Source organism: Falco punctatus, assembly GCF_963210335.1.
Source record: "Falco punctatus genome assembly, chromosome: 2".
NCBI lineage: Eukaryota > Metazoa > Chordata > Aves > Falconiformes > Falconidae > Falco > Falco punctatus.
In genome coordinates this window covers 26,478,314-26,501,553 of record NC_137581.1, presented here as the reverse complement: position 1 = coordinate 26,501,553, position 23,240 = coordinate 26,478,314, and the positions used below count along the sequence as shown (strand labels likewise).

Genomic DNA, 23,240 nt, shown 5'->3' with positions numbered 1-23,240 from the left:
GACACCCTTTTATCCTGAGGGATCTCACAACACTTCATAGACTGCACACATGTTCTCTCACACATCCATGAGATAAATGCAGCTCAGATATTGCCAGAAAGGAAAGACCATTCTCCTTAACTAGTTCAGTGTAGGCTTTTTTCCAGGGGTCAAAACCCTAGCTTTTCCAGAGGAAACCACTGGCAGCTTTTGAATAAGAGAATGCAGTTATCAAATTGGGTAAGAAAATGTCCTGGAGCAAAATACTGCTGTGCACATTGCATGGATTCTTGAAACATAAATAACATGGAACTTGATTTTACATTTCCTTTTAAGGGAGAGCACTACTAGGAGTGCAGTGATACTTAATAAGATATACAAGCACTAATTCCATAATGAGTCTTTACTAACTCATGAGGAAAACCTATCTATTCAACTATCAAGCTACTTCCTGTAGCAATTACATACTTTAATAGGCTGCCATAAAAATTTGGATCCAAGCAAAACTAAGTACCTCATGACGGACTCATGAGATGCTGACTAATCTTGTTGCACTTCACCACACGTAGTGCTATTAATACTATAAAGAAGTGAGTTTGAGAGATTTTGAAAAGTGTAAGCATCATAATGAAAGGTTTATCACTATAAACAACTCCAAAAGAAATATTTTTATACATGCTAGCAAGTGCAAGATGATCACTGGCCTTTATTTAACTCATGTCTGTGGAGCTTCTTTTATTGTTCTTGGCACAGATTACAATGGCATTACACAATTGAAAAACATATTTGTGAAACATATCTATAATACTGTGAAATACTGTGTCAGAAGTTTTACACAACATAAGCAGAGTCTCAACCAATTTGTTTACATTTGAGGTATACTTTGAGTGTAGTTTAATATCTGCGTTTATTTACTTGTTTATCTAAGAAAAAGGGAGAGGAAACCTAGGTGTCTCCATCTGCTATTACACAATCAGGTTCTATTCAAATTATTTTGGAAGTCTCACAAAAGTAGGCTTCCAGGAGCAGTTACATCTGGAGGTACTGCAAGCACACTTTCCAACAGGGATATGAGACTGTGGGATGCCCAGGGTGGGATCTTTCCGCTGCTGCCCAGGACGTGTGCTTGCAGGAAGAGGAGGAAGAAAAGCAGACTTAAGGCAGAAGCCCCAGAAATTCTCATCCCTGACCAGCAGCAGAAGGGAAAGCAGGGGCTGCAGCGCAGGGGTGCAGAACAGACCTTGGGGGTCACTCTCTCCTCTCCAGCCTCACTCCTCAAGTCAGTGAGTGACAGCCTCCTGTGGTTCTGAGCCTCACTCAGCTTGTACAAGCAACTTCACGCTCCTGGCTAAGGAACTGCAGCAAGGATGCCAGAAAACTGCAAGAAATTCCTGCTGGGGATGTTGCAAGGCTACCCACCTTCACCGGTAAGAAAGTGCATACACTTTCCTAGTTGACATGAACCAGGAAAGATACTTCTCACAACTCAGTTTCAAACCCTGTATTTTGCCTTTATTCCATTTGGCCAAAAGTAGTGCCCCTCCATATACTTCTGCTATGCTTAGCCAGAACATACCTTCTCCCCAGCCTGTTGACACAATCAGAGTATCAGAGCTGGGTATAGCTGGCAGTCTGGTGCTATTAGAGAAACAAATACTAGGAACTGTTCTATTATAAAGCACCAACTGCTCGAGTCTGGCTAGAGGACAAAAACCACAAATAATGATAGGGCGGAGATACTCCAGGATCTAAAATACACAATACTTGTTTACTGAATAATCATTAAACCAAAAGGAGGTGCTGCTATTACATTACTTGTCTACTGAAAAATAAAGTGAAAAATTAGCCAAAGCTTCTTATTTCCAAAGGACCAGCTTTCACAATCTAAGGGAGATAATTAGTGAGATCAAGTGGTCTGACACATTCATTATCCGCAAGTCAGAAGGTACAGAGGAGTTGCAGGTTTGGAACCAGATCAGTCAGGGACACAAAAGCAGCATAATGTAGAGATTCAGTATAAAAAGATTCTAAAATAGAAAAGCCCATTTCAGACTTTTCTGACTTAAGATAAAAACCTAACTTAGCCAGACTATAAGTATAAAACAAAATCTCCTCCTAAAAGTGCTGGCTGTCTTTAACAGAATTGACACGTACCTTTGAAAGATCTCTGAAGTTTCCTGGAAGGGTCAGGTCTAACTCCTCAGACTCATAGTTTGTTAAGACCCACGGAAATACAGGGTATTGGTTCAGATCATTGTATGTTCGTCCTATTAAGAAAGAAAATGTTTTAAGAAGTAGGAAATAGTGTCCACTACTTCAGCTGAAAAACAATCTAGCAGTTACTTCTATTGCAACACATACTCCCAGTGCCCACCACTTGAAAGAATCAGGTATAAATCTTCCAGACAAAAGCAACCATTCAGATGCACTTATCTTGACTCAGAAGTCAATGCAGAAATCAGCGTAATATAAAGAGCGCAGTATTTTTCAAGATAATCTAAAATGCACCATATGCCAATAAACACTTTCCTTTTTATTTGCATTAAGTTTTTTCATAGCATGAATGTTGAAATTTAAAACCACTAGACTATTATTTTCCTAGCAACTGCATGTGGTATCATTAGCTGGCAAAGATTAAATGAGACTCCAAACAGCAAGGGGATAAAGTTGAGGTTTGAAAATCTAGGTCTACCCTAGATAGACAATATTAATCCATTATTCCTCATGGCTCTTCTTCACTGAAGTGAGATTTCGCTGCAATAGTGGAATCAAAGTGGAGGAAATCATGTTTCCTTTAACACTATTTCATAAGCACTTTGAAAATCAAAAAACATTTTTCCTCCCCTAAAAGCCTAAGCTGACTGCCCCAGGCCACCCTCTCCAAACATAATGAAAGAAACATTGATACCATTCCAGCAGCTCACATGTGCAAAAGCCATCTTTAGATACAATTTCAAAAGAACAATCTGCAACTGAAGTGAACTGTAAATTATGAATTAATTACCAGAAAAATTGTGTTTGGGAAACACTGTTTTTCTGTGTCAGCTGGTGGTTAGTAGTATCTAACATTTCAGTGATAAGACAAATGAAGTTGCTTAGTAACAGAGCCATCCACCATATTGATTTACTGAGAACCACACAATATGCAACATGAGTCTTAAAAAACAAAATCAGGTCATAAATACATGTGTGTGTGTATTTATATAATATAATTAGCAGACTGAAATAACCCAGGTTAACAATTCCCAGTCCTGCGGCAGATTTACAGCCCTGTCTCACTAACTGCTTCCTTCCAGGTTCTGGACAGATTCCTGGGGTACAAAACCCGGCACAGAAAAACACAGGCTTCCTTGTTCTGAGTAGCATTTGCAATTCTCCACAAAAATCAGCTCTGGTTTAATGAAATGTGAAACTTTCACTGCTCTACAAACACCTTATTTTTTTTAATAGAAGTTGATGAACAAGGAGAATGTTTCTATTTTGTACTTAGTTTCACTGAAAACAGGAAAAGTGCGTATCGTTAACAACTGTGTGTCCTCATTTTTACATTTTGAGCACATAGGTGTTCACAAGAATATAAAAAAATAACTGAGGTGCAAATACAACTGTTAAAAAAGCAATACCAGTACAGTGTGCCACACATAAATAAAGATGGATAGAAACAAAACCAGTTCTTCTTTAATATCAAAAATGAGTGACTGCAAAACCATTCTCATAAAAAATGAGTATGAGTATCAAAAAAGTAAGTCAAGAAATACACCAGAATTTATCCATGTGAGGGAAGAAACAGAAAGGTACTCTCTGGCAGAATATTAATTGTTTTAGTTGGGGGGTGGGGGGTGGGGGGTGGTACGTCTAGATGTCCTGAAGTAAGACAGCTCTGCTTCATTTTCCACATCTGCCAAATCAATATATTATTTTCCTCTTTTGCAAGGGATTAGTTACATACAATTTTTAAAGTTTCTTGAGATGGTCAAATTCAAGGTTTTATGAAATATGGCCTTTATAACACTATACCTGTATATAATAGATGTTTTTCTTACCATCAGAATCCTCAATTAGGTTAACCAGAAGAGTGTGCAAAAGCCTCAGCAAAAGAAAGATATTTGTGTTTACGTAAAGAGCAGACTAAAATAAATTTAAGATTCAGGAAGAGAATGACTCAAATGACTGTAGTCTATTAAAAAGCGTAAACAAAACTAAAGATTCTTCAGAATCAAAAGTTTTATGGAAAAGAGTTCACAGTAATAAAGACCTCGCACTGAAAACACTTTATAGAAACATTTGGAAATGTGAGAACGTTTGCAAGAGTTCAAAAGGAAATTTAGGGTTATCCAAAATTATTTTTATTTTCACAATTGAGATTTTCCATACTCTTATTTTAATGAATTTTGATATTAATTTGATTTCATTTCAATTTCAATATTCAGTCAATAAGATTTTGACTCTTTGATCCTGTTCCACATGGGAAAATCACAAACATGTGAATAGCACAAGAAAAGAGCAACCCTAAGCCTAGCTGCTGTACTTGAGTTCTCCTTTGCTGTGTGGTTTTGATAGGTTACTTATAGTACAGACACACGAACAAATTATCATGTGGAATTAGCCCCATTCAGGACACTGCAGTAATTCTTGTGTGCAATTTTTTACCCCATGATGAGAAATAATTTGCAGCAATTTATGTCTCATCTTAGGTAGGATAAGCTACAAACAACGGAGCCTTCATGATTATGTATTTGATAAATATACCCATAGTCTTGTGAAAAAAATATTTACTTCTCTCCTACTTCAATATTTATAAAACATGTTTTATTTATGAAGAGATTAACTACTAAGAGTAGCTATTAATCTGTTAAGCAAAAAAGTTAGTAATTTATTTTTCTCAATTCACCAGTTTTCTTTTTAACGTCAACAAATAAAAATGACTTGAGAAGATGAACCATAATTTAAATTGTGAAAGGAGACCAAACCTACATGATGAGATAAGACCACACAACTATGCTTATCTGAGTGGAGGACAGTGATCTAGGCCTATAATGGGATTACAAATCCCTAATTCTAAACATGCATAAATATTAGTGGTTTAACTTTATTAGGAATGCTTTCTTGATCTGTTCTGGCTTCACAATGATTATTTTCAGAGTAAAGTCAGCAGATGAATATATTTAGTCGTCTCATCAATTGTCTGGTTCTTCCCGCAAGAATTATTTGGTTCTTTCTTTATCTAAATAAATATAAAACATAAACCTGTATTGCTATTGGTAGTCCCTATACCTTTTCAGAAGCTTCAGATTTCCCTCCAAGTAGGCTTACAGAGATTAATATTAAAGGCTGAATATTAAATATCGCAAGCCTGTGACACTAATCTACTTGAACAATAAAACAGGCATAGTAAATGAGATCTCAGAAATACTGGATATGTTTCTTCATTAAAAAAAAGTTTTTAATTAAACCATCCAATTTAATGTTTTTATATGGCACTTTAGTTTTGAAGGTAAAGTGAGCTAGAGACAGCTGACAAAGAAATTATAACTGCAATTCCTTGGTGAAAATGTTAATGACAGCAAAATATTGTTTAATTAGATGATTGCAGCATCTGGATTAACACTCTTTAAGAGCGATGTTCCTGTGCTTGTCTGCTTCTTCACACTTTACAGACATTTTGTCATCTCTAGGTCATTAGGAAAGAATTTTTAATGATTTTTCTAGAAGCAAGTAGTTCGAGTTACATCTAATTAGATGACAATAATAAGCCCAACACATGCAGTAGCTAAATATATACATAATTAACCAGTGAGGGCTTGTACATCACAGAGTAAAAAAGTGGAAAATGCTAAACAGGCAAAAAAAAAAGAGGGAGGGGGAAGATGTTCATCTGAATTTATTACCTGACTGAAGATGTCTTTTTTTTTTTTTTTTTTTTTTTTTTTTTACACAAACCTTTAAAAATAATCCCTTTCCAGTACAAGAAATGGCTTACAAAAATTATGGGGATAATTATATAAAACTTTAAAAAGCTTTGGCACGTAGGATTTAAAAGAATTAAAATTCCAATAAATACAAATACAAACACATATTTCATATTCTGCCATTTGAAAAGGAAAAAACAGCAGAAATCAGTTAAATAGTGAGAAAGATTTGAAAACAAGACTTCTAACTAAAACAGTTGTTTCTAACTATATTAGAAAATGACTTCTTGTTCCCACTCCTCTTGATTCCTTTTGCTGCGGTGGGACTACTTTTAAGTACTTGTAACTGAGAAAAGTAAAAATTACTGTTCCCTATATCACCCAGAGGGTTCAGTTGACATACATGGTGATCACATGCAATATGGCCTTTTCCTAAGTGCCTGAAGAAAGGACAATTAGTATAATCATAGCTGCTTCCAAGCCTTCAAAGTGAAAGGATCCCTGAAATGGCAATAGGTAGGAGGAGGGGGAAGGTGGCCAGGAAGACTTATGTCTACACAACCAGAACAAAAACCAGGGACATGGAGAGTATAACACTGAGACTGATTGATAAGTAGCAGAGTGCAGTGTTTACCTTTGGGAGAAAAACCCAGAGCTGTAAACATGCTGATATATGCTTGAGTCAGAAAAGAGGGACAGAAAGAGGTGAAGACCTTGGAAACAGATTAGGGAGGTGGGAAAACAGTTGGGTAGAGGGCCAGAGAAGCAGGTTGAAACAAGAATTTAGAGAGTTTTGAAAATGGAGAGCAATTCTGAACTGAAATTGCAATACGTCATCAGGCCAGCAGAAATGATGGTAATCATATAGTCTCGGAGAGGAAATTATCGAGAAAGACAGAACTATGATAGCTGAAGCAGAGACTTAAGTCATGAGTACAGATCACAACAGAAAAAGTTAAACTAAAAATGAAACCGGGCAATGTTTCAGAGCTGGTAACAGGGTGATGTAATGATAACAAAAAAAAAAAAAAGTCATAGAAACATGGATTTTTTCCAAGGGGACACTTCAGTATTTCAAACATTGATTAAAAACTTACAGAATAGCCAGGGGCCATGCTTGTCAGGACAGACATATTGGCAAACCAGGGAGAGATTTAAGGAGAGATCCGTATATTTATTTCAGTGGCTCTGTTCTACAGAGACCAACCAGTCTGTGTAATTAACAGTATTAACAAGCAGGCAAAAGACAAGGTAGGTAGGATTTAAAAGAATTAAAATTCCAGTTGTGGGAAAGGACCCATCTGCATGCCACAAACAAAAGAAATGAGTTGGTGTCAGCAGCCTCATTCCTGAATGTCTCTCTTCCAAGGCTGCTGTTTCCTGAATAATTTCAGAAAAGGATCACAAGAAAACATGAGTGATTTCTTACTGTTTTGTAAAGGGCTAAATGCTAATTAAGCACAGTTGAAGAAGAAAGGAAGCTACAAAGAATCAGCAAAGAGCATATTAAGCCACTTTGTTAGTGGACCTCTGTTTACTTGGAAGAGGAGAAAAAACAATGAAGGGACCTATGTATCACTTCCCAACAGACAATCCACATTTCTTAAGTGCCAAACCTCCACATTTCTTAAGTGATTAAGCTATGGCTCAGATATGCCAAATAAGCCAGTAGGAGCTAAATGGCAGCAACAAATAAAAAGCCTTTGATTCACATATTTCTCAATGGCTAAAAACAATGATACTGTTAGAAAAGAAGACACTGCTTAAACAAACAATTACAGTCTGTAACTAGGCCATCACTGTCTACATGAACAATTACTGGCAAACAAGTTGTATCTTTCAAGGAAATATTTCTTATGGGATCTCATTACAAAAGAGTATAATTAAAAATATATTTGGAAATTGGATTTCCAAAGAAGAAAGAAAAGAAAATATGTGCTATGTCTTTACTTGGCAAAGGAGGTCATGAATATATTCAATACTCTATCTTTGTGTACAAAGTAGAAAATCCCGTATTTTCTTCTGACTGCCCAGGGTCCTACAGTGCCTACAGTGCACAGAGATTTTGCTTCCGTTTAACAGATGTACTGGGACAGTTATCAGTTCCGTGTTATCAGAGCTAGGGCATCATGTAGCATCATTAAAAAGAATGATTTTATAAAATAGGTCAGTCAATACAAGATGGAGACAAAGAGCTAGGCTGAATTTCTTTTAGAGACTCAAATTTTCCTCCCTCTCTTTCAGGGAGTATGGTCTTTACCTAAATTTGAATTTGAATTTTATCATGCATTGCTGAAATACTTCATAAAATGGTAGGTAATACTGTGAAAATGAGCAAGTGAGCTTATGCAATTAACAACAATGAGATTACATGAACAAATGAGATTTACCAGTAAGAGACTGATACAAAAAAATCTGCCAGAAATTAAGTGCTTTGAGCCAGAGAGAGACAGCACTAAGGTACTGACCAAGCTGCTGTAAGCTCTTCCAAATACAGTACAAGCTCATAGACAAAGAAAAAAAAATTGAGTCACTAATCCTCCAAACCTTAGGCACAGCAGGTGGTACCTGGAACGCTAATGTCAGGCCATCCTATTGTAAGGCAGTTGAATGACATCAAGAGAAACTGGCCTCATGCAACCACCCAGGTGTGTGGCTGTAAAGCCTGCTTAGCAGTACTAGTATGAAACAACAGGTTAAAAAACAATTTTCTTCAGAACTCTGAGATACTCTGAAGGAACCTCTTCAGGGTGAAGCTTGTTTACTGATGGATACTTTAGTGTAAGTGTCACTGCAATTCCTAATTGACTTCAGACATAATGATGTCTTCCAGGTTTGGATGCTTTGGTGATGTACCTAAAAATAAATGACCCTGGATTTTTAAACTGACTAAAAATGTAAAGTAATTTATCAAAAAATGGCTCAGTTCTTGTCTACTCTCATTTAAAGAGTTTAAACACACTGCTTACAGAAGAAATGTATACATAAAAAGGAAATTACATGCGAAGGACAGTCCCATCGAAAATGTATTGGACAAGAATTGAGGGGATCTAGGCTAACTTCCCAGCTCTCCAGTAAATCCTCCAAGTCTGGGTGAAGCAGTCAGGGAGCCTGCGAGGCTCTGCCTGCGTTTCCTCATCACCACAAGAGCAGCGGATGTGCAAGAGACGCAGAACGGCTGGAGGCAGGCTAGTGTCCAGAAGCAGGAGAGCAGCATTCTTGTGGCACTGTGCCAGAGGTAATAAATGTTCAGCAGGGCTCCTTCCTTCAGCAAAGGTCTGCAGGACTGTGGCTATAATGCTTGGGAACCAAGCTGGTGAGCCTGCATTGGACTGCACCATACGGACTTTCCAGCCCAGGTCCCCGATAGCTTTAGGGACTCTGCTTTGTGCTCCACTGCACAAGGTAAACAAACGTGCCCTCGGATTCCCAGCTGCTCAGCGGTAGCACTTCTGTATCATACTGGGATAATTTGATGACACATTTATTAACGTCCATAAGACTGGATGCATGGAAGATGACTACCATATAAGCATAGAGACAACAGCCTAAAGGTTCAAAGCAAGTGAGTTTGACAGCTCCTGAATTCTGCCACTGCCCTGTTGGGAAGAACGCAGTGACTGTCCTCAGGAATGGTCAGTGTAACAGGTGCTACCTTTGGGTTTCACACTCACATTTGTCTCACGTCTGGCCTGAGGATAACCTCAAGCATAAAAGTCAGGACCAAGTAAAGATGAGAGTTGTAACGCCAGAGTACAGAGTGATGCCTGGTGGAATTTAATTTGGGTTTCAAATGAAAGCTCATTGGAGTGAAATGTCTGAGGAAGGCTCTCCACAGGCAGGTTCATAAGCAGCATGTGTGCTACAGGCAGGAGTTGTAATAGCAGACAACCTCCTGGAATTCTTTGTATATGGTGCAGAAAACTGTTGCTTTTCACATTTAAAATTACCACAGGAGTTAACACGTAGAAAAGGGAAAGGTGAAAGGAATAATGCTATCGCGAATGTTTAATTAATGACAATTGCCAGAAAAAGCTCTTCTTTTGCCAATAACAAATGGATGTCTAAAGCAGTTATTTCTCATTTTAAATACCTAATCTGATATTATATTTCACCTCAAAGAACTAAACGAGAAAAGATGCTGTAATCTAATCATACCACAATCCAGGTGACATCTGTACTAGGCAGAATACTGTTGTTATTCTGCTGTCTAGTTGCTGCTGCTGAGAATGATGAAGTAGCGAAATTACATTTTCCCATTATTATTTCCAGACACTCTCTGGCAATGGTTTGTTGACTCTAATAAAGCTTCAGACCAAGCTGTCAGCAGAGGAAATGGCAGGAGGGGAGCAAGGAACTGCCTCCGCAACAATACATGAATCTAAAGTCTCAGTGATAGGTTGTGCATTTTCTGATAAAATTTAATGTGTGTGTTTCAGAATCTATCGTAAAGCTGCAGCTGAATTCTAGAGGGATAAATGAATTCTATCAAGTCACGGTGCTTAAGACTTTGACAAACATAAACATATTATGAAGGATTAAAGAGTCAGAATCCTTACCTGCTATAGTGTTGAGGAACATCAAGTATTCAAAGTTAGATATCTCCCGTCTCTGCCAGCGCTGAGTCATGTTGGAGGATTTATAAAGCTGTCGGGGAGTGGCCAGAGAGATTCTCCTAGGAAATACATTTAAAGAATGATTTTTTTAAGATTCTCATTAAATGTTAAGATGTAGGGCAACATTATTAGTGTGATTAATTTCAGATTCTCTCAGAGGCTTTTTTATTTTGTTTAATGAAGTCAAGAAGACACTATTACCCTTATTTGAGAAATTACTACAATTAAGATATGTATTTTATTTTACCAGTACTACAACATTGTAATAACTCAAAATAATATATTTTGTGTTTTATTTTATTCTGAATCTGGTTAAAAGACTGGCAGGAAAACAAACTGCAGACCTCCTGGTGCCTGGCTTGTCCAGCAGGAATAAAAGAGGAATACCACTTCCTTGTTTCAAAAGCATGCATTGAGATAAGTTCATTAAGGTGAGTGAGTGATAGATTAAAGTGCCATATATTTCCAGCACTGGGTTGAAGATATTTACTCCACAATTTGTGCACCTCCTCCATGGTCAGCTACCCATGATCCCCTTCCTATATCCCAGTGAGCTTTGAGCTTTCTATTTATAGGCTGGTTTCTGAAAGAAACAAGGTTTATTCAGTTATCTGCTCGCATGTCCATCTGCCTGTCTCTCCATAATAACTTCTGAATTGCATTTCATTCAAATTTGGAAAAGGAGTAGAAGCTTCTAAGATACTGAATTTCCACACATTTTCTAAACCTTACCTGACTGGATAAGGGAGAAAGAACCAAACTACTGTGCCGTGGAAGGGAAAAGCAGAAAGCTTCAGCTCTTCCATATTCAATTTGACAACATCAAAATAACCAAATACCATGCACCAAGTTCTAAATTACCCATAGCATATAAAGTCCCCCGTTGGTAAAATATAAAGGACTAGATTCAGTCTAGACTAATGCATTAAATAAAAAACCTTGCAACAAGCAGAAATAGCTTTACTGCTCACGACACATTTCTAGACAAAATAGTCCTTGCTGAAAAAAAAGACAAGGAGGATCTTTGGAAGGAGAAAAAATTCATCTCCTCAAATATTATTTTTTTTACAGAAACTTAAATCTTATAAATAGATCAAAATAGAGAAAATGTTTATACCTGTTAAAAAAGAGGATCCCTAATATGTACCTTATTCATGAATTTAAAGAATATATTTAGTATTTATATAGTTTGTCAAGAGTAAATAGGGACACCCAATGCTTCAGCTTTCAGCTGCACACTAAACACACTAGGTGCACTATTTCTAGACTCTGAATGCTAAGTATTATCTTAAAATAAAGTTATATACAAGGTGTCAAATTGGGCAGCAATTACAAAAATGTGGACCATCTACTTCTAAAGATATATGTACGTACTCCTACACATGCACTAAACCCTATTTCCAGAGAAAGGATGACTGAAAAAGAAAAAGTATGTGATTGGAGTGTACAGCTATCACAAATATATGCCTGTCTTCTCAGTGTGTAGGTTGTCAATGTCTACCATACTTAGGCTTACAAATTGAACATACAAAAATGACCATGCAAGTGTAGGTACACTTCTTTAGTCTCTGTACCTACCCAAAACAGCAACACATAAGGTCTTGCCAGCTTGGCTAGCCCTATTTTATAGTAGACTCCAGGATGCCAATGGTAAATACACTTCACTAGTACAGAGAAGATGTTATAAAGATTTTTTTAAGTTTTTGTTATGCTTAATCTGAACAATTTATCTAAAGAATTATCTGAATGTAATCATACTTTATATTGCATTTTATAGGATAATAATTACTTTTACAGCTAAACTCTCAAAGACATTCCCAGGAAACTTGGGCTAATGCTACACACATTAATAAATACAGGAAATAAAAATACTAAAGAGATCACTAAATTTACAAAGCATTTCTGTCACAGATTTTCTGTTCCTCCCCTGATAAAAGAACATTTATGCATCAGTACAGCTTAGTAGCTGCTTTTGGACTTTACCCACAATCTCCCAGGGAGTCTCAAAAAATCTATAAACTGTCAAGTGCTGGACTTCACATTTGAATGCCTGATTTGAGCGAAGTCTACAGAAAATCAAAATAGACTAAAAAAGCTCCTTATTTACTCTAAGGTGTTTGAAAGATTTGCAGTTATTTCAGCAGAGACTGGAAAAAATTATGCACAATAAATTGGTTCCACACCTGCTTGTTTCAGTTAACACAGGAAGACCCACTGTTTTGTGTTTTGCTAAATCCACCCAACTTTGATCAAACCATTTCTCTCCTTCGATATGCCATCATCTGCACAAATGAATGTGCTTCCTTTGCTTCTAGAGGACTGTGAAATACCTACTCAAAATGGAAACTGCAGAACACTCCCTGATGTACAAGGGGATGATCCAATTTTTCAAGTTTTATATGCTTTAAATATGTTTAGAAAACACTTCATAACATTCTGTTGAGGGAAGGGGTGTTATATATCCCATATGTGGAGCATGACCTGCCCCCTTTCACAATCCCTTCTAATTTAGTTAGCTACAATCCAATCTCATACAAAGAATCTTTAAGTATCTTGTCAAAAATGTAGCACCTGTGTGATGTTTTGTATTGTGTTACTCCTGTTCAGAAAACAAAAAAAAAACTTGAGAAAGTCACTGGCTTCTGACAACTCATTGATATTCACTTTTAATCAAAGCTCTAAGAGGGGTTTTAGGCTTTGATGATATCAAATCTTAGCTTTCTGACTCCTCACTCTTCCCAAAATCCAACCTCTGCAACCAGCTATATTGAGATCTGGAAATGTATCACCCACAAGCTATTGATGTGGAATAAGTGGCAGAGCTGAGCTGACATTGAATATAATTACCATAACAGCCAAAATACATTTTCTTTCAGCAATAACTTCATCATTTGTATTTCTTAGCTTTAATAACTGGAGTCATTGTTTTACTTAATGCATTAATAGCCCACAGAATTTCAGTGGAAGGTGCTAGCATATGTTTAGTGGGGAAGTATGATACTGTATCTTTTGCCAATTCATTGATCTCTATATGTTTACAAAACCATTGGGCAGCTCACAGTTAGTTTCTAAGCCATGATGTTACCCTCAATAAAAGCGCATCAGTAAATTACACCTGAGGTGTTAAAACCCTAAAATGTGGTCTGCTAAAAGTGTAAAAATGCGGGCATTATTCCACCTGTGTAGAATCATATGGAGCTGTAGAAATAAGTTAAATAAAAGGCACAGTAGTGTCTTCCCAGTTGTATCATATGGCAAGGTCATAAGGAAACGACAATCAATGCAACATGTCTCAGGAACAGTGCAAATGCATTTATCAAAGACAGATGAATTTGATTACCAAATCAGACCAAACTCTTCAACATGTGACTAATTTTAAAGATGTAATTACTTCTTTGCAACATTAAGCACAGGCTTGAATGCTTTGTTGAATCAAAGCTTTGAAAAGGCTGTTGGGAAAAGTAGCAAGAAGTCAAACTGGAGACTTGCTTAGAATGGCAGGTCTGTAAAAGTCTTGGGAAGAGATACCAGTTTGCCTGCTTCTAATCATTTGTGCCATTAGAAGATCATAAATATTGTTTCTTTGTTCTGTTTCCTTCCATCTTTGTTAATCACAGGATTTCTCCATGAAAACAGAAATGCACTTAAAATCCATATACTGCATTAAAAATAATTTGCTCCTTCAGAAGGTTTCCATTGTGAATGCAATTCTTTATGATAATGTAATTAAATTTAGATGAAATATTTATCAAAGTAGTGTCAGAGAGGAAATGTTACTTACAAAAATAAAACTAAAGAACTTTTAATCAAAACAACCAGAAAGATCTGCTTTTGTTAAAATATTTTAAAGTACAGCTTCATCTGGGAAATTGGTCATAAAAAAGGATAAAAGTTTACTCAGCATAGCAGCTCCTTTTGGTTACTCAGTGTAATTTCTCCATATGTTAGTTAGACAAATAAGCATCATTTTAAAAATTAGCATTCCAGAGGGAACATATTCATAGGAATGGAAACTATATTCTAACATCAACAAAATATTAACTACAGAGCAGTTATAGAGCCAGATTTTCCCTCAGCTACTCCACTGCAATCCTACTGAAGACAATAAGGGTAAGTAGACAGAAAAAAAGGAAAAAACATGATTACGGGGTCTTTATTGTGCATAAATCATGACATGATTATGCAAGAACAAGAAAGGAAAAACTTCACTACCATATGCCAGATTTATTCTGAAGGCTAGCAAGCCCATTTTCGATTCAAATTGAATGTAATCAAAAAGATATGGAAATAACTGCATATAATATTGAAGCTTAAACTTTTCTAAATAATTATATATCAACAAACTTTTTCAGACAATTATTCACTGAATAATGCACAAAGGATATGAATTTCAAAAGTAAAAAATGTCACTATAGATATGAAATTCTGGTTGAGAAATTTGCATTTTGTTTGTTCTAGAACAAGTGGCCATTTTTATTTCAGAAAAGAATACTATTACCTTCCATTTAGAGACAGCAATTCCTTTAATTTGAGTATTTGGAAGAGCAATGCAAATATTAATAAGATGCACCTTCCAAAGAAATGCCCGAAGTTCCCCTTGATCTTAGTGAAAACTTGAGAAATTTGGCAGTTTGCCTAAGAACTTCAGCACGTTCAGGAGATCAAGCCTTAGGCATCATGAGACTCTTCAGCTCATGACAGGGAATGATGTTCAGCTGGGAACAAAATAATTCTCCAGTCCTACAAATGCTTTGACACTTCAGAGTATTTCCACATTCTGCACTGGGATAAACCAAGGACAATATGAAGTTTTAGTTTGTAGGAAATGACTTAAAGAAAGAGAAAGACACATCCCAGACTTAATCATCCACTGATGGTTAAGTAACTGGCTTTTGGCCAAGGCAGGCCAAATGGAGATCTGAGCCCAAAGCCCCATATTTTGTGAATTTCCTGTGGTTTCCTAACTCACTTATATTTATTTATTCTTCTTTCATTTTGACCAGAAATTAATCCTAAACCTAAACATTTTTCACCAAACTTCTGCTGATACACCTTCAAAAACAATTTTAGGTCTGAATAGACATACCTAAACAAATAATAAAATAAAAAAAATAAGGAAGGCAGGAGGCAGGAGATTTCCCCTCCAACTCACATGATTGTCTTACCCATCACTAAAATACGAATACTTTTACAGTATAGGATCTGACAATTTGCAGCCTTATTTCTGACCTTAGACTGATTTGATATTGATGTTGATAATAAAAACTTTACTTGTCTGTAGAATGTGAAAATCTCTAAAACTGAACCTCAGTTGTGGTTTTTCTTTTTTCAAAATATATAGCCTCCTTAATTTTGGAAACAGAAGAAGAAAAATTCATTATGCTAATGAATGGAATAAATTTGGGAATTGCAAAATAGCCGCTATACTGATGAGCAATGAAGTAAAACCCACAGACTTGTATATAAAAGGCAAGTGAGAAGATATATATAAAAGCAATAATTTTCACTCAGCAAACACAGAACGTAATCAAGTTTAGTTCCATGTCCCACATAACAATCACAGCAAGGATGAACGTTTGTCTACACATGTGTAAAACCTGACTGAAAACCAGACTTTGGAGAGATAAAGTGTAAGTTTCCTTCACTGAAAGGTACTTATTTCCTATAATTTAAAAAAAAAAAACCAAACAAACAAACAAAAAAAACCACACCACCAAAACCACCCTTTTACTTCTGTTCCATAATAACAAGCCCCAAAGTCAGTAAAGAGCATTGTTTCTCAAACTAACCTTAAGAAAATCAGGAGTTTTGTGACAGGAATGATGCTTTAGTATTGATATATTTAAAGATATAATCTGTATAATATAATAAACACAAAATATACAAACTATTTTAATGAAATTACCTGGCTTGTGGCAAACCATAGCTGGTTCCTACTCCAACACGTGGTAAGCTGTACACAACTTTTTTCACTGTTGCTTGGTCAGGAAAATTAAACATAACAGAAGCTAAATGAGGAAGAGAAAATATGGACTAGTAAACCATCTGCAGAAGTCTGTTTCTCCACCTGCAATATATTTTTTTTAAATCCTCCTGGTCTTTTATTTGGGAAGATAAGTCAGTCCCACTTTTGCCCTCCCAGGGGATCCAGGTTAGAACAGAAATTCCTGGCATACTTCACACCTATGTATCATCAGCTGGCTAATGTTTTGGCACTAACTCTCCCATTTTGCAGAAGACCTGAGTGTGGCATCCTCCAGAGGAACCAGAGCTTACCATTAACCCGTATAACCTTTTATCAGGCTGGGAAGCTGCTCAGTAGTTAGCATGGCATTTATCTTCTAACTGGTGCATTAAAACATACAGGACCAGAAATTGTTTAATTCCCTCTCCAGCTGAAATCTAAACTTACATCAGAGCTCCTCAGGGCAAAAGGCTACTGACACACCTCACCAAGCACTGAACTCTGAATCAGAGTAGCACATACAGAAAACTGAGCGGATCCATTTATTGATCTGCTCCTTTTCACTTTACCTCAGTTTATAATTAGAAAAGGAAATGTCCTGTTAGATATTTCACTAAAATATTTACAGAAAATGGAAGAGAGGGGTGAGATCAAAAAAGCAAACTTCCTATCAGACACTTGAATGTACTAACTGCAATAATCTGTTTTTATTAATAAATCTCACTGCTGCATGGAAAGCAGTGAGATTGATTTATGTGATTGATTTTAATGCAAAATGCAATGAATACATGCAAAAGTAAGCATTATTGAACACAAACATAAGCACTTTATCAAAGAAAGCACAGAGTTTAAATTTAAGATTAATAAAGTAACAGAAAATAACTACTAGCACATTTTTATGCAACAAAATAAACAAAGACATACTTCTGTTTGCCATAAACACTTCCAAAGCTGTGTTCTGGAGAAGATAGCGTCTTGAGAAAACAGCCCGAATCTCACTGAACATCCATTTTCCATGAAGGCCTTCTGTATAGGCGAGGACCTTCAAAGAAAGTCAAGGTGACAACTATTAGCAGGAGTTTTTAATTAAAATATTGCATAAGAACATAGTAAAGTTTAGCCATCAGTGAAGTACAGTTAATTGTATCTCTTTAACAAGTAAAAAACATGCATTAAAACATGAATTTCAATGTTTTTAAAAAATGCAATGAAGTACAGCTGTTAGAAGAATATCAGTAAGTACCATAATCTGATACTGCTAAGGTCAACTTATTTTCCTAAAAAAACCTCAAGCTCTACAAGCAAGCACAAGGTAACAGACACGGTTGCAGTTATGCTTAGCTGTACTCTTTTCCAGCAGTGTGCATGACACAGTTGTCAGTTATGTATCGGATAACAGATTTACTTCTGTGGCAAAAGTACTGTGCAAAGTACAACCAAATCATATAATGTGCTATTCACATCCATTTCGGAGTCATCAATTAGAACTTCCTCCATTCCATTAGTAAGTACAGGAATTAGCTAGAACACCATGTTGACACAATAACTTTTCTAAAGTTAGGCACATCCAATATAACAAACCATGAAGAAAATTTAACAAGTTGTATTTTTGCATTTGAAAATTAATATGAAAATATTTTAAAATTAAATAATTAAAAATTAGCATTGCTTTTACAATTTGTCAGTTTCTCAATTGAAGGTGTTGGTCCAAGACTAGATATAAATACCTAAATAATGTTTTTCACTGTTCTGGATGTTCAGGAAAACAAACAAAAAAGACACAACGTAATTAGGCATCAGCTTTATTAGCGTATCTCATCTGCGAATTATCATTCCAGCAGTATTATGCATTTAGAACAACCCTGTTCCAATCCTCATCAGCTGGAAGGCTGCTTTCAGCCCTCCACCTCTGGTCGGGTGGGCTCTGCCCATAGCTGAGACTCTGACATTTCATCCTATAGGGAGTCAGTTGGTTGGGATGGGGACCGTCCCCTCCCTACACCCAACTGCATTTCCCCGGCTATGTACACCGTGCCTTTCCCTAGGCTGCAGCTACTAAGAGCTACAGCCTCAGTGAAACAAAGAAACACAATGAACACCTTCACTAAAGCGAAATGCAAAAAGTGGGTTTCAGACCAGAGAGACTGAATTTCTCTGTTCTCCACAAGGTACATAAAAACTGTTGATATACCAGCTTGCGGTGCTTTACTCACTCAGTTGAGGTCTTTCCTTTCTGTAATCAGGACCTCCCCCAACTTCCGAACAGGGAAATGTTGGGGAGACCATATGTTGCTGCTGTCAACGATCCTTCATGCTGAAGGTAATGGAAATTGTATTCCTTCAGTTTTTTTCTCCAAAGTAACTTCAAGTTAGTAACATGTCTTCATCTACGAAAAAGCTAATTTAAGTTTGTAGACTTGGTGTTAGAAGAGCCCCATGGTTTTTTGTTAATTTGTTCGCCATAACTTTTTTCTCATAGCTATGATGGGTCTATTTCAGAGATGACGGTAACAGCAACAACACAAATATTCAACACACATTGAAGAGCATTGAACACACAATGAAGAGCATTGAAATGTTAGTTCTGTCCTTGATGGAAACTGGACAGAGGAACACGCTGAGTCCCCTGTACCGTCTACATGAGACGTTACAGACAAGACTAAGCAACACTGCGGCTGATGGCACTGTTTCGTTCACCCCAGCTCTACACTAACTAAACACAGCCCTGAAGGAAGGAGCTTGATTTCTTTGGAGGTCCCCCAGACACACACAAGAGACTATATGCCCCCTCCTTTCAGTCACAGGCCAGCTGTGGCATTACTAGCTTATATGCTAATTCCTGCAATGGTCAAAAATCTGCACCTTATTTTTACTTTGAACTCTGTTGACTTCAGCTTCTAGCCACTAGATCCGGTGACACCTTTGTCTGTGAGATTAGAGACTCTTCTAGTAACAGATAACCTTTCCTTGTGTCGGTAATTACAGACTGTGATCCAGTTACTGCTTAGCTTTCCCCTTGATAAGGTAAATAAACCAAAATTTCTTTCAGTCTTTCATTGAGATCAGATGCTAGGATACAGCTAGTATCATGTATGTGAAATTCAGATGGTTAAGAACAACGTCTGTGAAGATTTCAGCACCCTCCTCCTCTGAATGTGTTCTGCTGCTATCTGATACATAATTTTTGTAAATACACAGGTTGTTAAGATACACAGAGGAAGGAAACAGGGTGGAAAACACTCAAGTTTAAAAAGCTAAAAGATGAGAACAGTCTCCCAGACAGAGGAGTTTGAAATGTATATAGCTGTAACCAGATCTACAGCAGCCAGCAGATTTGTCAAAGAATTAGGTCCTTAACAAAACAGCATGCTTCAGGAGTTCAGTTTTTGTTTCAGAAATGTTTCCAGTTGTCCTTTTTTTTTTTTTTTTTCTAAAGGAAAGCATTTAATACTGACTATAACCTGTGTATTAACATTTTAGATGATTCACAGTGATATATTTACAATGTCTTGATCTATACCATAGATTAGTCATTATAGTTCAACACTAAAAGCACATTGTGTACTAACAATACGTTTGTTGCCTTTTTCTCCCTCCTCTTCTTACTCAAGTATAAAACAGTTGTAAGTTCACAGAGGTACATTCATCCCACCAAGAAATTAATGACTTAAGATAGCACAGCAGTAAGGCAGTAGAAAGGATAGGAAATCAGAGGAAAGGAAGGAGTCTGTAATTCAATTACTGTCCTCGATTACACTCTTCTTAACTGTCTATTAGTCCTACAAATATCAGATTATCATGTCAATATCAAATCATCTCAATTATTTCAGTATTTCTGCTGTATTGTTTTCCTGTCCAAGATATGCCACCCATTTTTGTCATCCTCCATACCATTCATCTAACACCATTTTCAAGCGATTCATTAAACCTTCCATTATTAGGCATCTACAGTTTACAGCAGAAATTACTGACATTGTTGGAGGATTCTTTCTTGTGGTAACAAAAGCCAAAACAAAGTAATTTCATTTTTCTGAATTTGAATCCTTTAAAAGGTTTATACTTTCTCCTTTTCTTCCAGGATAATTTTTAGCATTTCACTTCCTTGTATCACATGAATGAAGGTCTGGCTATTTTACATTTTTTACAGACTGCATGTATTACATATTTCATTATTCATGGAAATAACCACTCTGTTCACCAAAAGACACTGACATTATGTTATCTAGTTATCTGAAGCCAAAATTACCATGTGCTCCATCCAATATTTAGTTGTTTATATTTAAAGTCAGTGCTTGTTATTTTGATATTTTTATGAGGTTTTCTCTTAAAAGCAGTCATGGAGACTTTTTGTTGTAGGCTTTTCTTAACGGCTGAATCTTCATGACTAAGCACAGAATTCTAGATATGTCTAAATAATCCATTTTAAATAAACTAAAAAACAACCAGCCAACTAACAATGTCTGCATTTGAACTGAGCACACTTTTCAATATTAGTATCAGCTGCAACTGTTTGGTTTAAACCTCACTTCTCTTAGTAAAACCCTTTCACTTACTCAGAAATATGGGTATGTTTTAAATATAGTAATGGGTCCGCTGGCCAGCAGACAGATCAAGAATAAAAATTCGCTAGCATGCATTGCACTAAGATGAAGCTGTCATCCTAACAGAGGAATAATAAGTCTGTAAATCTCAGGGTTCTCTAATATAGAAAAACATCTATTGGTGACACTTACTTAGATTTGATTAGTAAAGCAGCGTGGGAAGTTCAGAAGAAAAGCAGAACCATTACTGAAGTGCTTTCCTGCTTGGCTCAAATATGAAGGCTCCATTATTTTAATTGTATTTCTGATGTAATCAAGATCTATCCTTTTTTCTTTTTTTTTCTTTCAATTAAGAGTCAAGACATTTTTAATCATAAACCTACTTCAGTAATTATTCAATTATTGATAATGAATTAACTGTTATTTAATTAATATTAAAAAATAGAATTTTGAAGTATTGCATTAACCAGAAGACCAGAAATACTAGTTTCCATTCTGCTAGAATCCCTGATAGATTATTCCCACAGGAGAAACACTTTAGCATAGAGGCTTATTTTTGCTGCTTTATACCATTTTTTGGTATCTCATAGCCCCAGGCACAGCACACAGAAGAATATTCTGGCCCTTTTCTTTTGATTATTGCTGCTGGAATTGAAATAATCACAAAATCAGGTACTATAAAGAAATCGAGGAAAGCAGCCTGTACAAGTCGTAGCTATTCTCATTTGTTTTTGTAACTTTATGTAAGTTGTAACTTTATGGTAAGAACAGTCACTTCTCCAGCCTGTTGTAAAGAATTGTTGCTTATTGCTCAATATTTCCTTTTTTTAAAATAGCCCTTTGGTGTGATTCATTAACACCTATGTATGTGAATTTAATCTACTGTTTTCAGGGGAAATTCATCATTCGTCTTTTGGAACCATATTTCTGGTTCAGGGTATTTTAACTCTAACCTGATTCCTCAATGAATGTATCAATTCATACTTTATATCTAGTGCAAAATACATGCAATCATTAACATGTAATATAACTTTGTTGTTGGGGGTTGTGGGTTTGATTTTTTTTTATTATTATTATTTTCAAAGCACTTATTTCCCTCATTATTCCTTACCTCCTATACTAATAATGTCAAACAAATAATGTAGTAAGGGACTTGCATTCCTTGCATTTATGTACAGTAGAACTGGTTCATTTTTTGCTGCATTTCCACAAATACATTCCAAAGATCCTGTAGATTTTTTTTCCCCAAGTCTGAAAATGATCCTCAGAGTCATGTTTTCTGAATAAAATGGCTATTTCCTGAAATTAAATGTATTTTTTTCCTTTACCAATGACCAGAATAGCTTCCACGAATACTGTAATTTTGGTACATATTTTTTCATTTTATAAAGATAGTTTTATCCAGTGCTTAAGTGTAGCTACTATTATCTTTAACCTTGACACCACTATTTTAGTTAGAATATTAAACAAAAGAGCTCTGGTGCATCCTTAGTTTAGACATCAAAATCCCATCTGTCTGTTAGATGGCTCTGTTACACAGCAAAACAGGGTATTATCTTTAACATGTGGTACTTATTTCCTTTTTCCTCTAGAGATGCAAGAAGCTTCTATGAATTAATCCTTTTCCCTCCTTCTAAGTTTACTTCTTCAACTTTTAATATCTTATATTTGAAAAAGTATTTGCTCTGCATTTGAACAGATTTGTCTTGACTGAGCAAAGTCTAGTGAGATGCTGTTGCATCTTGGTAGCCCAACCCAAAGCAACTCTTCATCATTTTATTTGATTCAAAGACTTAGAGATACACACTTAAAAGCACTTAGAAGATATGCTTAGAAGTATATTCCCAATCTGTCCCTCCAGCAGTCAAATAACCCTAATAAATTTTCCTGGTGTCTCTATTTTCCAGTGGTTTAACTGTCCTGAATTATATGTCCAGTGCTACGCTTTTCACCACACTCAGAGTACCTTCCTCAACACTGGAAATTATAGTTACAACTATTTTATTTATGCACTAACTATATACTGTACCTTTTTTGACTGTTGTTTTTTTTTTTTTTAAACTAAGCTTGCAAAATTGTGTTTCTTCCAATACAAAATAATCCCTTGTCATCCACATAGACAGTGGTCCTTTAATTTGAATAGGATTCTTGTTTGTATTTCATTCTTCATTCACCATCACCAACTTTTGGAAGACAGATTACCTGCTAGAGCTAACTATGAGTCTATCTT

The 23,240-nt window shown here is 36.1% G+C and overlaps 1 protein-coding gene across 12 annotated transcripts in view; it reads right to left on the bottom strand.

The window, feature by feature from the left end:
• The window catches only part of NBEA (neurobeachin), a 534,050-nt gene that overhangs the window by 84,405 nt on the left and 426,405 nt on the right, over positions 1-23,240 (bottom strand). For all 12 annotated transcript variants that reach the window (XM_080377534.1, XM_080377536.1, XM_080377535.1 and 9 more), the window contains 4 exons: positions 17,394-17,511; positions 16,410-16,512; positions 10,448-10,563; positions 2,134-2,246 (listed from right to left, as the gene is read on the bottom strand). In XM_080377534.1, the coding sequence (XP_080233660.1) occupies positions 2,134-2,246; positions 10,448-10,563; positions 16,410-16,512; positions 17,394-17,511 (450 nt within the window). The remainder of the gene's footprint in view (positions 1-2,133; positions 2,247-10,447; positions 10,564-16,409; positions 16,513-17,393; positions 17,512-23,240) is intronic.